The sequence below is a fragment of the Heterocephalus glaber genome, unplaced genomic scaffold (genome assembly GCF_053883595.1).
Source record: "Heterocephalus glaber isolate CG9 unplaced genomic scaffold, H.glaber_assembly_v1.0 deba00000678, whole genome shotgun sequence".
NCBI classification, from domain to species: Eukaryota; Metazoa; Chordata; class Mammalia; order Rodentia; family Bathyergidae; genus Heterocephalus; species Heterocephalus glaber.
In genome coordinates this window covers 383,896-399,817 of record NW_028258157.1, presented here as the reverse complement: position 1 = coordinate 399,817, position 15,922 = coordinate 383,896, and the positions used below count along the sequence as shown (strand labels likewise).

The following is a 15,922-nucleotide window of genomic DNA, read 5'->3' as shown; positions in this document are numbered from 1 at the left end:
GGTTTTGCGATGAGATGGAAAATTTAATTGGCTGTAATGGAAGAAAGGAGAAAGGAAGGATGGGGATTTTGAAAGGTTTGAGGGGAAAGTGATGATCCATGTCTCGGGAGCCAGGCTGGGCAGCAGGTCCCCCTCAGGAGGCAGAGTTGGGACACTTCGTTTTTAGAGACAGAGGCCGGTTGTTCCAAAAGAAATGTTAACAGAGATGAGGGAAATGTGAGGAGCTGAGGTAGGCTGAGATGGTGAAGGCGCTAAAATGCTGAGTTGCTAGGAGATTCTGCAAAGAAGCTGTGACAGTTACAACAACTGTCAAGAAGCGTTGACCATGCCGACCACGAATGGTGAGTAGACGCGGCAGCTGGTGTTTTATGACATGCTCTGCAAGCTGCTGTGTCCGCAGAGGAGGAGGGCCAAAGCCGAGGACTCAAACGTGAGCTCAGAGCAGAAGCAGCTGGTATGGGCTGGAGGTGGGCATGTCAGCTGTAGGGCTGCAGCGTGTTTGTGGATCCTGCCTGACTCCAAGAGGAGCAATGCGTACTTGAAGAACTAAGTTCAGTTGGAAGCTAAAGGTCGGGATGATGGAGACATCCTTTGAATCAGGCTTTCTGATTGAGTTATATTTTCATCTCATTTGTTCTAGGTTTGTGTGCCAAATCAGTGGGGGGCTGAATAAAATTCTACTTTGAAATTTGTATAATTGTAAAATTACTCTTTTAGTGACACCGCTTACATGTTGACGTTGGTTACAGAGAAGGACAGAAGGAGGTGTAGACGTGACTAAAAGTGGGGATGGCATTTCAAGCCCTTGATTCTGTCTCTCTGTGCTGTCCAGTCCGGGACTGACCGCATTCAGACGGTGGTGTCTTGGTCACGCCTGTCACATCCAAGTGCTCAGCAGACTCTGTGCCTAAAGTTTGCCATGTTGGGAAGAGCAGAAAGCACATCTGCCTCTGGGCGCCTTTCCCTGGGTGTCGTCATTGCGACTGTTCTGCCCTTTGCTTGAGAACACTTAGCCACTTTTCTTACCCCAATTTCCTATCTATAATAAGGCTCCTTTGGCATGTTTTAAGGGATGAATACCACAATTCCTTATGCATGTAAAATGGACCATTTCCCTATGAGTTTCAACAGCTAGACAGGGCTTATTTTACAGAGTTAACACAATTGCTGTAACAAATGTCTTACGTATGACATTTGTTCCTTAATATTAATTTGAGGGAGGTAATAAGTTCGTAGTATTAAATACAAAGATAATAATCTTTGTTTTTAAAAATACACTCATTCTTTTTACTACTTACAGCTGTGATGCTTTGTGTTTTCATAGGTCATATTTTGTCATGTGAGAATCATTGAAATAGTTCCATTCCTTTCCCAGAAGATAATTTTCATTTCACGCGATCTTTAACACTAATTTTGCAGAATCTTTCACGTAGAAAAGCTTATGAACACCAACTTAATGTTCATAATGGTCGAGAGCAAAGGGTCCTGTCCCTGTGACACTCGGCTGCTCATCCAGGCGGAGCAGACGTGTATCCTTTGACATCAGAGATGTTCAGGATGGAGAGCCAACATAAAGCAGTGTGTTGGTCACTTGGTCACTTTGTTTTTGCTTATAAAGAGAAACACTAGTACCAGAGTCCTGTGATCACCTCAGGGAGGAAGAATGAATGCTTCGCCAAACATTGGCTTTGAATGTCAAAGTTGCTTCTTCCCCTCAAGCCCTAGGAGGAAAATTCAATTCAGCTCTTTACATCCCCATGCACTGGAATTGATGGTGTTGTATGAAAGTAATGGCATAAGTATCTCCTGCTTAAATTGATAAATAAATAGGTTTCATTCTATCACTTTTAATCACATGTTGGGGGGAAATGTAACTTCCTCTTCCTTAACAAGTCTCCAGCTGATGGTCCAAATCCTTGCGATATGGTTAAGCAACCCAGATACCGAAAAGGGCCAGATGTCTGCTTTGACAACAGTGAGATGGTAAGACAACATGTTTAGTGGATTAAAATTGCATAAATAAGTGGCTGTTGTCCACCAGAACTTAAGCGGTAAATTGGAATTTTATCTCAAACATAAATGTCTTGACCATAGTTTTTTCTCATTAATGTGATATACTTGCTGGTAGGTAGATTTTTTTCATTCCCAAATTTGTCATGATTAGCACAAATTTAAATAGTTGCTTCTTCTGTCTTCCCCACAGAAATTGTACTTTCAAACACAACTCCATCAATCTACTGATACTACATGATCACAAATCTGATTTTAAAGATTTTCTAATAAAATAACTCATAGTAAATATTATTTATATGTGTTGCCTGCTTGCATTTGTATTCAAAACTTGAAAATATACTATTTTTATGAAAATATTCCTATTAGTTTGTGTTTGTCTTCATTAAGTATGTTAAATACCTGTTATGTTGCCATTTTCCTATTATTTTATATTTCTAATTTCCTTTATTTGGTTTCTGATATTATTTTCTTTAATTATATATTTTCTAACTATTTGAAGTTAGGCTATTCAATTTTGCAAGGTTAATTTTATAAATTACAAAGAGCATTTAATATATATTATTTAAAGATGATCACTATTTTTCCTATAAATCGTCTCTTTCCCAATTATCATTTTTCTGACTTGTATATATAGTCAAGTTTATGCTTTCAAAATTATTTTAATTACAAAATTTATTCTCAAAAATAAATGCCACAAAAATCTCTGTCCATTTTTACTGATTTGAAATAGAATATTCCCCCGTTCTGATTTTTCAAGGTGTTCTACATTAGGTGGCTTGGACAATGAGCTTAAAAACAGAAACTTGACATCTCATACATTTGTTAGTCTAAAAATACATCAGAACATCTGTTGATTAACTTGTGTTTTTAAAAGTACTTAGAGTTACAACCACAAAAGATTAAGCATTTTCCCAGATATCTATCAAACAACTAGATAATATAAATTTTAAAATGGAACAAAGAGGGCCGGGGATTTAACTCAGTGGCTCTGCTGCCCATCTAGCAAGCACAAGGTCCTGAGTTTGATCCCCGGTACCAAAAAAACCCAAAAAAACAAAAATGGAACAAAGAAGAAGTAAACTCCAAGACTTGATGGCCAGTATATCCAGCTTGTCTCTGTGAGGAGAATTGACCATTTCCCTTAAAAGTGATTCAAAGTCGGAACTAAGATTATCTCTTCTTTCAGTGCTACCTAGTAAGACTCACACGATCCATATTTGAGGACCCTGTTATTCTGGTTCCCAAAAGAGTTTGTGGGCCCACGGGTGCTGTCCCTCACTAGGGAGCCTTCACGCCCAGTGGCTGCTCACCGACTTCTGACAATACAAGGGCAGATGAATTCACCCAGGCAAATCGAAAGATACAAAATCACCAAACCCACATTCTCATCCTCTTCCTAGGAGTCTGTATCTTTTCACCAAAACATTACAGCAATTTGACTAAGATGAATTTTCAGCAATTCTGGTTCCTGTAAACGGGGTTGTGTGTGAAAGTATAGCTCTTGCCATGTAGCTTGGTGTGCTAATGATGTATAGTGTTGTCTAGCTGGGGAGTATTTGGGTAACACTCATTTGCAAGGGTCACGGCATCTGCTCTGGATGGAGGCGCACATTGACTGCTAATTGCCAGCGAACTGCATGAAATCTCATCTCGGATGTCCTCTTTTCTGTGTTTTCTTTCCTTTCCTGCACGGCTACTTTGCCCGTTGTTAATAGGACGGACTTCTATGCACGAGGAGTCCATGACGTCAGCTCCCACCTTCATTTTACTGCAAGTTGTCATGTGGTGTGGATGGTCAGTCACTTTCTCTCATTTTGCTTTCGTTTTGTTTTTGCCTTGAAATGTTAGAAAATGATTCATATTCCTAAGTCCACAGTAATAAATGCCATGAGACACTGATTAGAATTTCAGTACTAATATTCTTTTTAAAGTGGTGATTTCAAATGGTGCATAAGTTTCTCATACCAAGCAGAACAAATTAGATTCCTATATTTATTTAAATGTCAGTTTTCTTACACGGTTTTTTGGTACAAATTAAGTTAATGTGGGTCAAATTTTATACAGGCTTGGTGACATCTTATGTTTGCTAAAGAGAAATACCTAACAATTATTAGAGCTGGTTCTATCAGTTTATTTTTTAAAATGCTAACAAATTTAATGGACCATTTCAGTTTTATCAAGCATTGTATGAGGACTTCGATCATTCCGGTTTTTCTTTTAAATAAATTTAGTTTAAACAGCCTTTGAGGATTTTATTCTAAAAATATTGGTGTTCTTGAAATATTGTAATATAGCCTCTCTAATTTCTAAAATTATTTTATTTGATGTCAAATTGTCATTATGTTTTAATGTTTTGAGAAATTTCTGAATTATATAAGCAATACTGCTAAGTAGATGCCTGGGGGCCTCATTTGTGCTCCATCTATTGTCCTGCAGTTTCATTTCTGATACTCTGAAAGCATCACACACATGTGACTAGAGCAGCTCACGTTGTGTTCCTTCTTCCATGGTGCCCAGGTACCACTGATTAGGAGACAACTAGATGGGGTGTGGCCGTTACTGGGCAGAGACAGAGCACAGGAAAGTGGGCGAGGGGCAGAGTAACCAAAGCAGAAAGTAACCAAAGTAGGGCTGGGATAAAGACTTCCGAGGCAAAAGACCCCAGGTAAAGGTACCTAGCTAGGTTTGATGATGAAATAAAAGGGCTGGGTTGCTGTCCATATATACATATTCCCAAAATTGATATACAGGTGCCTTCAAGAAGTAGGCAGTTAATCAACCGTTTGAATAGGAAGAGTGCAGTGCTGCTGTGTGTCTATCAGTGTCCCTATTTGTGGCCCTAACAGAAAAGGGAAAACTGGACCATCTTGGTGTTCAATGACTATATTCTACAGATGAGGAACAGTATAACATTCATCATGTCTTTGTCTTTGATTGTAATGTATACTTTTCTCTAACAGAATTTTAGGTAACATATCTATTTATGAATTAGATATAAAATGCATAAGTACAGCATTTTCTCAGCTATTACTGCTTACTGAGAATATTCCATTCAGAAAATGTAAAAATAAAAAAAGCTGCAGTGGAAATGTTCCCGACGTGACGTGAAATGCACCCGAGTCCAGGTGAGGCTGTTTGTGACACAGGGTTCATGAAGACACAGGTGGAAAAGAAAAGCAAAGAAGGGCACACCGAAGAGCTGCAATTGTTCATTAATTAAAGCAGAAAGCAAAGCAAGCCAATCATCTGTCTATTGAGAATGTGTATTGTGGGGCGCAGCACCTGCCTGCCAAGCACAAGTCCTGAGTTCAATCCCCAGTACCGGAAAAAAAAAAAAAAAAAAAGGAAAAAGAAAGTATTGTTCTATGCAAACCTGATTCATACAAATCATGTTATTGGGACCACAGAAATGAATATTCAGAAATAGGTTCCTATGTGTATGCGCATTAATCCTGCTGTACTTGAAGAGTTAAACAAATTACCTAGCTCCTGGGCTGAGTCAGGCCAGTGCTATGTGGAGGCTGAAGGTGGCATTAGGGCTGATTTCCACTGGAAGCATTGTTGTGCAGCAAGTATTCCCTCACAGTTTCGATTATAGATTCACTTGGAAACTACCGGATGGCTTCAGTGCTGACGTATCTAAGTTCCAAAGTCAGCTGTTAACTAGTGGAGGTTTTCACCAGTGACCGGCCTTTTGAGAACTTAAACAACAGCTATAATCCAGAGAAGAAAGGACAGAAACTCCTTAGCCAAATGACTACAGTATTTTATTTTGGAAAATTTAGTTCTAAATTTATTTTAGTAAATTCAACAAGGATTTCTATGTCAATTTAACAAGGATAGTGTTTTTTGTGCAGTTAGTTGTCCCAGATACTAGTTGGGGAAAGAAAGGCAGAGAAGAGTTTAGCAGTACTTATTTAACAATAGTAAATGGAGATTTTATTTCTTTGACTTTTGTTAGTCCATGTTTGCAGGATGTAAAGATTACACTCCCTGTGGGGGATTCCTGTTTTATTTTTTCAGTATCAGATTCATTTGTTTATCTTACAAGACCTTATAAAATTATCATATACACAAATTGCAAGCCAGATTAATAGGCCAAAGAACATATAAAACATATAAGACAATTGTACTAAGTCATGGCACACTTTTAGATACATTGTCTACACTGGATTATAATACTTATTTTCTTTCTCACATATATACAAATATATATAATTTTTCATACAAGAGAAACCATGTGATATATAAGTTTGTCTGAGTTACTTCACTTAACATTATGCTCTCAAGGTACATCTGTTTTCCTACATGTGACTCAAGTTTATCCTTCTTTATGGCAGAGTAGTACTCCATTGTGTACAAATACCACATTTTTTATCCATTCATGTGTTGATGGTCATACAGACTGTTTTCAAGATTTAGCTATTGTGAATTGTGCTTCTATAAACATGGGTATGCATGCATCACTGTGGTATGATGTCTCTAACTCTTTTGGCAAGATACTTAGAAGAATAGCTGGGTCAAATGGTATTTCCACTTTCAGTCTTGCGGGAGTCTCCACACTGATTTCCATAGTGGTTGTGTCAGTGTACAGTCCACCAACAATGGAGATTTTTGCCAAGAGTATGCACAGTTCTATGAAGTGAATGTTGGGGCAAAAATCAGTTAAGATTCTTCTTTCTTTTAATGAGTTCTGGAGAAGGAAATGGAAGGATTCTTAGGTGATATCTTTTTTATGATCTTTTGAGAGAGAGGCTCGCATGAGGAAGTCCAGTAAAATCAGCCTGTCATATTCAAAATACAAAGCAGGGTGTGGTGGCACATGCTTGAAAGTCTGAGGCGGGAGAATCACTATGAGTTCGAGGCCAGCCTGAGCTTTACCGTCAAAGCTGTTATTTTCTGATGCTGTAATCTTTAAGAATCCGACTGCTTTGTCCAATCGAGGAGTCAGTGGAGTCTCAGTCTCTCCAGGATGGAAAATGCTGAGGTTCCTTCCATCGACTGCACTTTGGCTGAAGTGCTTTAAAATACAGCAGCTCATTCACAGCATAATCTCACCCCTCACTGTGTCGATGCCATGCAGAACACACGAAAAAACATGACCAGGATGCTGTGGGGCAGAATTTCCAGTCAGAAACAAGAGCTCGAACTACCCCTTCCCAGACTGAAATGGCACACAGGGAAAATGGAAAAAAAGAGCAACATGTATAAAAAGAAAAACAGTGAAGAGCCAGAGAGAATATTTGCCTTCCATAATGCAGTCTACAGTACAATGATATGTATTACGTTACAGGGATTTCCTTGATAAAATGAATCATTTATACATAAATGAGTTGTAGCCGAATGATAACTTTTATTCCATCAAATTGATACGTACTTAGCCAGAACTGTGTAGTACTGCTGGTTAAGTGATGATTAGGACGTGAATTCGTATTTTATGTCTGTGACATTTCTAACTAGTGCATTAGCTGCTTTACTCTCTACTATTCATTTGTCAAACACAGCATACCTCGTATGTATTCTATTACTCCTCTTCATGTGAGAAGCACAAACACACACCTGAAGTGCAAAGGTAACTGGTGCCTGTTTTTTGTTTTGTTTTGTTTTTGGTACCAGAGATTGAACTCGGGTCCTTGCACTTGCGCAGCAGGCGGCAAAACCACTGAGCTAAATCCCCGGCCCCAACTGGTGCCTGTTTTTAACCAGGTTGCACGTTACTGTATCTGGAGGGAAAAGTACCTGGAGAAAGAGAAGAGCCGAGTGCAAAGGCCCTGAGGTAGTAAACACCTTGAGCTGTTGCAGAGAAAGATGGTACTTCTGAGGCAGCATCGGCGGCGAGGGCTGGAGTTGCAGCGAGGCTGTCGACCATGGAACACTGTGACTTTCGCAAGGAATTGAGATTTGTTTTGAGAATGATGAGAATTTTCAGACAAAAATGTGGAAGATGTGCTGTGTGGTTTTAAGAAGACTGCTGGGGGTAGGGGGTGGGTAGGAAAGGGCAGGACAGAGCAGAAGCCCTGAGCAAAGCGACGGCTTGTGCAGAAGCTGAGGCAGGAGAGTGCCGGGCGTGGGACCTGGGAGTCTGGGAGGTAGTGGGCTTGGCTGTAGTGTGGAGTAGAAATAGAGGCCGAGCTGATGGGGTCTTTGGGGAAAAGGAGGAATCTCGTGAGCTGGAGTGTGGGGCTGCTGCTCCACTCTCGAAGTGCCCTTTGCTACCCTGAGAAGGGCCGCCTATGGGCCCGGTGAGTCAGGATCTCCAGAACGCATGAGAGGAGAGATGTTCCTGTGGAGGCGGGGGGAGAATTCAGGGCCGAAGGCAGAAAAGGGTGAGGACAGCTACAGCCGTTGGACCAGAGCGAATCGCCTAGAGATAGTGTCTGAATGTTGATATTCTGAAATGGGAAGAAAAGGTCTAAAGGAGCAGGGGAAGTGGGAGGGGTGGGGGAAAGGAAAGAAGGGAAAAGAAAAATACAAGAAAAGAAAAAAAGGAAACAAAGTCTTTGTAAATAGGGAAGGGTGGAGGGGGTGAAGGGAGGGCAGGGGAAGGAGAAAAAATAAGAACCAAGATGATACATCATGCACAGGTGCAAAATCCCAGTGATGAATGTAACTGTATTGTGTACCTAAAATGTACCGATAAAGTTAATGAAAAAAAAGAGAAGCAGCAACTGAAACAGGGAGAGATCAAACCCAGGAGCAAAAAAGTAAAAGAGTAGCCCTCAGCAGGAGCCACGGAAAACTGGAAGAGTGCAGAGGGAATATTTTAAGAAAGAAAAATGTATACTTCAGAGTGCTCCTGAAAGTCAGATACATGAAGACCAAGAATTGGTTATTTTGTGATTCTGTCTAGATTTGGGGGATAGTGTTTGAAAATTAAAATATTCTTTTATAGATTCTTTATTCTTGGCCTTCTCTACACAAATACAAAAGAAGTATACACTCTTCAAACGCAGTTCCAGAACCTAATGTTCTTTATTTATTAAGTGGTAGGCACAGTATTGAACTCTGACAACCAAAAGCAAAAGCTCTTATTCTTTGAGAGTTGAAAGTCATTGTAGAATAATTCTCAAAAGAGAGAAAGAAAGAAAGAACAGCTTTGTGTATCGTTCATTTGTATAATCACTATTTTGATTTTTAGAAGTTGAACCTTTGATTAGTGAATTTTTAACAGTTGTTTATAAGAATGATTAGACGTGAAGATTTAAAAATGAAATTCACTACACTAAAGGAGTTAAAGGATGTGAATGTGCTGCAGACATGCATCCTAGGGGCAGAAGATAAATAATACCTCGGCATTAGCAGGAAGCCGTTGGGACTCAGACTGAGGGGAGCCCAGGTAGCTGTGCCATTCTGTGTCCCCGTGTAAGACAGACCTCTCTTTCCAGCTTAATTTTGTATTTCGGATATGATTTCAGGCTGTCCTTTCTTGTTATTTCTTCAAATATATATTTTTTCATTTTTAAAAAAAATTCTTGCTGAAGGTGCTACATACGCAGTGCATGTTCAACTGAAAAATTGAATGTAAGAAATGTGGGAAAAGGAGTTTTACTTATTAAATATATTTTTCTTGTGGTGCACAGTTGTTAAAACCTTAATACTTTGGAGTTATGGAACTCTTAAATTTTATTTCTTGGATTTTCAAATGTAGTGTATTTGTGATGTCATGACAGTGCTTTTTTATTTAAAAATTGGTACATTGCTCAAATCAGCATTTATTATTAAAGTATACCCTTTCTAATCATCAACATTTACAACTTAAAATGTACAGCATTTTTCAGGTGCCATTAGGTAAATTGCTTTACCCAAAATGCTAAGCAATAAACCTAAGTGTTATTTATTTGGATTGCAGTTAAAGCACTTTTATAAGGTGAGTTCAAAAGTGGACTAAAGAAAGCTTACTCTGGAAGGTATCTTACTAAATATTTTTCAAGATTTCCCCATTTCCTTTCCTTTCTAACAGGAGGATTATTCCGACTGTGGTGGTGTTTCTGGATTAAGATCCTCCCTGTGGTCTGTTCTCGGACTCCAGTTTCTACTCCTCTGGCTTGTATCTGGCAGCAGACACTACCTATTGTGACCTTCTGAAACCAAAACCACGGAATTAAACTCCAGACCCTGCCAAAACAGGAGTCTGAGATGACATTAAAGTAGGGACACGCGTGGAGTCAGCCAAACACGAGCTGCGCCTGTCCCATGGCATCTCTGAGACACAGAACCTGGGGCCCCCAGTGGCTGCATGTCGGGGGTCTACCCTCAGCCTCATGTGAACGCTGCACCATGGTATAGAACATCCAAGCAGAGACTCTGTGTGCTCCGCTGGGTAACAGGAGTTGTTGCATTGCTGGTGAGCATGTGTCAGAGGGCTCCCCACACGACTGTTTGTCATAGGGGACGTCTTGATTTTGGCCTAAAATTTCAACTTGCTGCAGATTTACCAAGAAAATCTGTAAGTGGGGGAAAGGGATAGTTATTTTTGCCTTCATTTATTCTTCTGTTAAACGTTAAATCCTGCTTTGAGTAGTTCCCTGACTGTAGAGGAATGGAGAAAGAAGGAAAGGGAATTCACAGTGCTCTGAGCTGCTGAAATATGAATAATGGCTAATTTTCTACAAAACTTTTGCCGGGAATAAAATGCCTTATGCAGAATGACTTCTCTGCCAGAAATAAAACACAATTGATGACCAATTAAATGGGGTAGTGAATTGATAGTTTGAAAATAATAGCTAAGAAATTATTAAACTAAAGATGCTTGAGGGTGAAATTTGAATACGTGACATATTTTCTCATAAATGTAAGCCCTATAAAGCTCTGATGTAATGTTCCTTCTTTTGGTTCACAGTACGGTTATGCAGTGCTAGCCAGGTATTTAAAAAAGCTCTAAGAGAAGCTTGTTGGGGGGAGGGAAAGTGTTTTTCTCGTGATAAATGAACTTGGGTCACCAAGGGTATTTTGCATGATGCTCCTGCTGCTATTTTAACTTTTTGGTTTGTTTTTCTCTTATTGTAGAGTGTAGTCTATTGAAAAGTTACCCAAGTGACATTATTGTCATGTAAGAATATGAAACTTGCAGTTAAATGCACTTAAGTTATCTTTAGAAATGTCATTAAACTACTCTGAATATACTGTGCAATGTAAATGCGGAATGAGAGGGTTAGGTAATGGCAAAATGAGAATTAATGGATTTTATACAGATTCGTGCTTCTGCCTGAAAACCCATGTACAGATATTTTAAGTACATAAATCAGATTTAACACATTTATTTTTTGAAAAGTACATATATGTTCTCAGTGAAGCTACACCCTAGGTTCCCTGTTTGTTCATTTCACAGGAGGGTGGACGATCCCGGCTCTACTTTTTTCCTCCATTTTCGATGCTGTGATCATTTGGCCAAAATCCCATGACATTTGATGAGGGTTTTGTAACAATCTGAACAAATAGGAAACCTTGAATCTCTACAAATGCACATGAACACTTGATTGTGAATAATGACATTTGTTTTTATACAGCCTCATTAGTGAAAATGGTTAGTGTAGTAAATCAGATATTTCATTATAGATTAATATGGTATCAAAATATTATTTATGCTTTTAAACATTATTTCCAGGAAAAAACAGTGTTTGAAGAAAGGGCGAAAACAATGAATGGGTAACTCTAGGAAAAGTGCATAATTTTACCGAAGGCTGAAAGTATGCAGATATATTTATGATAAAATGCATTTTTCTTTATTCAAACATGCCAAATTTTGGTGTGTGCATATGCTGGGAAATTTCTTATATATAATTTTAACATCAAAGTTATTTACATTACCCAGCATGCTTTCATATCTTCTACATATCAAAATCATAGCCAATTCTTTAGCAATGTTGAAGATACATTTTTTTTTTGTTTTTAGTTTTGCATATGTTTATAATCCCCTCGTACCACCACTGTATCCCAAGTACCATGTGTGAACACTTCCTTAATAAGATTTTTTTAATTTAAAATGGGGGAAGGGAGAAGTGGAATCACTTTGCCAACTATTGTTCTAAGAGTTGACATCAGTTACCATTTCTAATGCATTGTAATTTTCTAGTCTACTCATAACTTGTATTGATGTTTTAGAAAACACCAAAGTGATTTAAAAACAAGTTATAATATGTTTAAATCACGTTGTTTGTTAATTAGATATTTAAATCTTACTGTTAACTTTTGCAGAATTTTAAATCATGAAAGTGTTGGGAAGGGGATATCAAAAATATAAATTGTTAGTTTATGTAAATAAGTGACGCACATTAAAACAAACAGTTGCTTCCAGCATACAACAAACTACCTTAAGATTGCGTTTAAAGTCCATTAAATATATTTTCCTGGCCCATGTCACTTATATAGTATGTTTTCATCAGCTGCATTATTGTTGTGTTAATCGCATTTAACCTCAGCGTACCTCGGCAGGGCTCCGTTTGATTACAGTTCTGTATCATAACAGCCACTTACAGGGTAGAAAATTGGGTAAGAACTTGCTCTTGGACTAAAAATTGTTTCCAGAATCAATACTAGTCATCCTGGGTTTGGCGTACTCTTTTTCAAAAGACAATAGCACTCATTCCACCAAGTTGCTACATTAAATGTACTGTTTTTCTATGAATTCTGTTGATAGAAATCTCAAAGTCTGATATTAATATTGATTTTCAGGGCCGGGGCTTTAGCTCAGTGGTTTTGCTGCCTGCTGCGCAAGCGCAAGGACCCGAGTTCGATCCCCGGTACCCACCCACCCCCAAAATTGATTTTCAAAGACTGAGCAGTATAATAGATCCATGAAAAGGCTTTTGAACCTTTTATTACATATTTAGTTTGTGCTGTGCTCACGCAGCTGAACGTAGTGTGTCACTGCAGCTGCGTCACAATGAGTCTTGGCTTTGTCCTCAGCCACAGGATGGAGGTTTGCATTCATCATTTCTTTCTCTTCTCCTCACGTGAACAACCAGCATTACTGCCAGACGCCAATCGTGGTCCACTTTGTAAAAGGTTTTTAACATGACATAGTTAGCAAGTTTGATTGAAGAGATTTTTAGGTCCTGGGCTTATACGATTTTAGTACAATCTTTTTTCATGTTTCTAATGCTTGAGGAGTTATTGATTAACTTGGACAACAAACAGAGCAAAACAGTGTTGCTGCCATTTGTAAGTTTCCTATACAATATTCCTTTTATTAACTTTAAAACTGGCCTTACGGGGTTCAAATAGGCAGTACCCCTTTTAAGTGACCTTTGCAATCCAAGTGTTACTTGCTTATTTGATGCTCTCTCTCGTAACTTTACATCTCCTTTAAATCTTTGTCTTGTCTTCATCAAAGTTTAAATTCTATGTCTTAATTTAAAACTCTCAAGCAATTCCATCAATCATGTTAGTTGACATTAAAATGTCGAAAGATGTAGAGTCTAACCTGGCGAGAGAAAATGGATTTTGTGACTTTTTCACTTGCCCCAAATTTCAATATTTCATTATTATCTGGACCTTGTATTGTTTCTCATAGCAGAATGTTAATATTGTTCATATTCAATATACATTTCTGTAAAGAGCATATCACCAAACAAAAGTATCGAGTGTTGACAATTTACAGAATTTGGAAGATTTAGACAAGCCCTTACCAATTGCTTCACCTACCTTATTTCTAGTTCACATCAAAGCAATTATCTCAGAGAAATTCTGCTGAGTAATGGGCCACTGTCTTGGATAGATGCCAGTTGAGAAGCTTGGAGAAGCTGTCCTTTCTGTTGTGTTGTGTGATTGTTGGATCATGCTTTTAGGGATTCTTTCAATGAAATGCTCAATGTGCATCCCTGAAAAAGGCCAAGTGGCTTTTGTGAAAAATAGACCCCCCCCATTATGTTCTCTTGACATTTTTGTGGAAGTTAACTAGCCTGTTAAAAACATTTTGTAAAAATTTGTATAATACTGTTATAAAAATATTTATAATCCCAGAAAATGTTGTGTTAAATCTTGTGCAAAAACAGTATATTCAGAATAAAAGTTTATCATTTACAGTCACCATATCATTTGAATTATTTGCTTATATTAAGATCCAGTTGAAAGAGATAGAGGACTCAGTCATAAATCCATTGTAAGAAAGCAAGCTTTCCAGTGGAGATAGTTCTGAATTGTGGAAATCAACTTGGTGTTTATACAGTTACAAAACTCAACTCACAAACAAAGCCATTTGCAACTTCTGTATGTAACCATGCCTTGCCCATGAAGGTATTTAGGAACTTGTTAAATCTGACTTGGAACTTCTAACATGAAAAGTCTTCTTAGGCAAAAACAGTTCCCGTTTTCCTTTAAATTCCTTGGGAAAATAGTTTGAAAGAAACAAGTGAAAGAGTATATGAAAAGTGTTCATCATGTGTACACCTAACATTTAAATATTGCTCCTAAGAATTTCATAGCAAACAACAGCTGAGACAGTGAAGAAGTGTGTAAAGGAGCTCTGAGAGGCAGAGCGAGGTTCTCTTCGAGGTATATACCAGCTTTCCAGCTGGCTCCCTGTGCTCGCCTAAGAAACAATAAGGTCCCAAGCCCAGTATTGAGTGCAGCCTGCCATATTGTAAGCCTATTTTCCTGCAGAATCCCATCAAGCAGAGCAAAACGTCTATGTGTGGGTGGAATGTGCTGTGTGGATACCCAGGATGGTGAGTACTAGAAAATCTGACACCCATGCCTGATCAAGACATTTTTAACAGAAAAAACCCTGTTTATTAGTATAAGGTAGATAACATTTATTTTCTGAACATCTGCTTAATCGGATCCAGTTTGTCTCCACTCTGCATTTCCCCTTCAGTCTTGTTACCCTTCCCAGCTCTGCCTTTGCAACCTCTCCTGACCTGTGGTCCTTTATCAGGCCACAGGGCCATTTCCCTGCCCCTTTGTCCCATCCGCCGCAGACCACTCAGAATATCTCCACCTGTCATTGCCCACTGGCCCTGCAGGTCCCTGGGTTTGTAAACCTAGAATTAGAACATTCCCGTGTACACCCAGACACCCTCTCTGCCTTTTTCTCAGTGAGGCTGTAGAATTGCAGATCCGCGAGGCACACTATCTAAGAAACCTAGTTTCACATGACTTCGAGAATGTTAAAGTATTGGTAAGAGGTCCTAATAAATGAAAAGTCTTCAGTTCCGAATATTATGTATCTCAGGGTTACTCCAGGTTTCCTGCACAAAAAAATTGTTTTATGAATTTGTATACAATTCAAAAATGGCTTTTGTTTATTATTATTTTAAATGAACTCTTTAAAAATATTATAGAAGGAAATTTATTATTACTGCCACAGTTAGAAAAGCAGTCTAACTTGCCAGCATCCACGGGGACGCTGTGTTAAAGCAGGTCCATAGCTGTTCCAAGGCAAGAGCTCAGCAGAATCCTGCAGTGCTTACCCCCGGTACAGGTGACACAACTGTAAAAGCACTTCTACCATGCATTTATCATGATAGGAAGCTTTTGTACCTCTTCCACTAGTGTTTTAGAGTAGAACCATGGGCTCAAACATCTGGCTATGAATGATAATGCGTTAAATTATATATAAATGTATACAAATCATTTTCATATTTTGAGTTTCGTTAGGTGTGCAGATTTTTTCTTAAATGTTTTATTATAATCGTAAGACACATTTTTATTTTCTCTAAAAAGGTATCTAAAAATTAAGTTCATTATGAACTTTTTATGGCAAGGACAGATGATTTAAATAGTTCTTATACCATAGGATGAAGTTTCTGTGAAGAAAAAGATGCTCACTATAAGAAAAAGAATAGCAAAAAGGGTCTGAGAGGAGGGGGGTGGGCGTGTGGAGGAGAAAGGGAAGTAGAAGTGATTCAGATGTGATATTTATACTTACTGGTTCTTCAAGGTGAATTTAATCATTATGTATTGTAAACAT

The 15,922-nt window shown here is 38.5% G+C and overlaps 1 protein-coding gene across 8 annotated transcripts in view; it reads left to right on the top strand.

Moving 5' to 3' along the window:
• Positions 1 to 14,040, top strand: part of Cacna2d1 (calcium voltage-gated channel auxiliary subunit alpha2delta 1) — a 428,021-nt gene extending 413,981 nt beyond the window's left edge. For 5 of the 8 annotated variants that reach the window (XM_013070350.3, XM_013070351.3, XM_004839765.3 and 2 more), the window contains 3 exons: positions 1,420 to 1,529; positions 1,901 to 1,983; positions 9,974 to 14,040. In XM_013070350.3, coding sequence (XP_012925804.1) covers positions 1,420 to 1,529; positions 1,901 to 1,983; positions 9,974 to 10,090 — 310 coding nt within the window. In that variant the 3' untranslated portion in view covers positions 10,091 to 14,040. Of the gene's footprint in view, positions 1 to 1,419; positions 1,530 to 1,900; positions 1,984 to 2,203; positions 2,359 to 3,728; positions 3,808 to 9,973 lie in introns of those variants that run through there. The other 3 variants (XM_087206740.1, XM_087206741.1, XM_021253995.2) reach the window with 3 other exon arrangements.
• Positions 14,041 to 15,922: the final 1,882 nt, after the last annotated feature.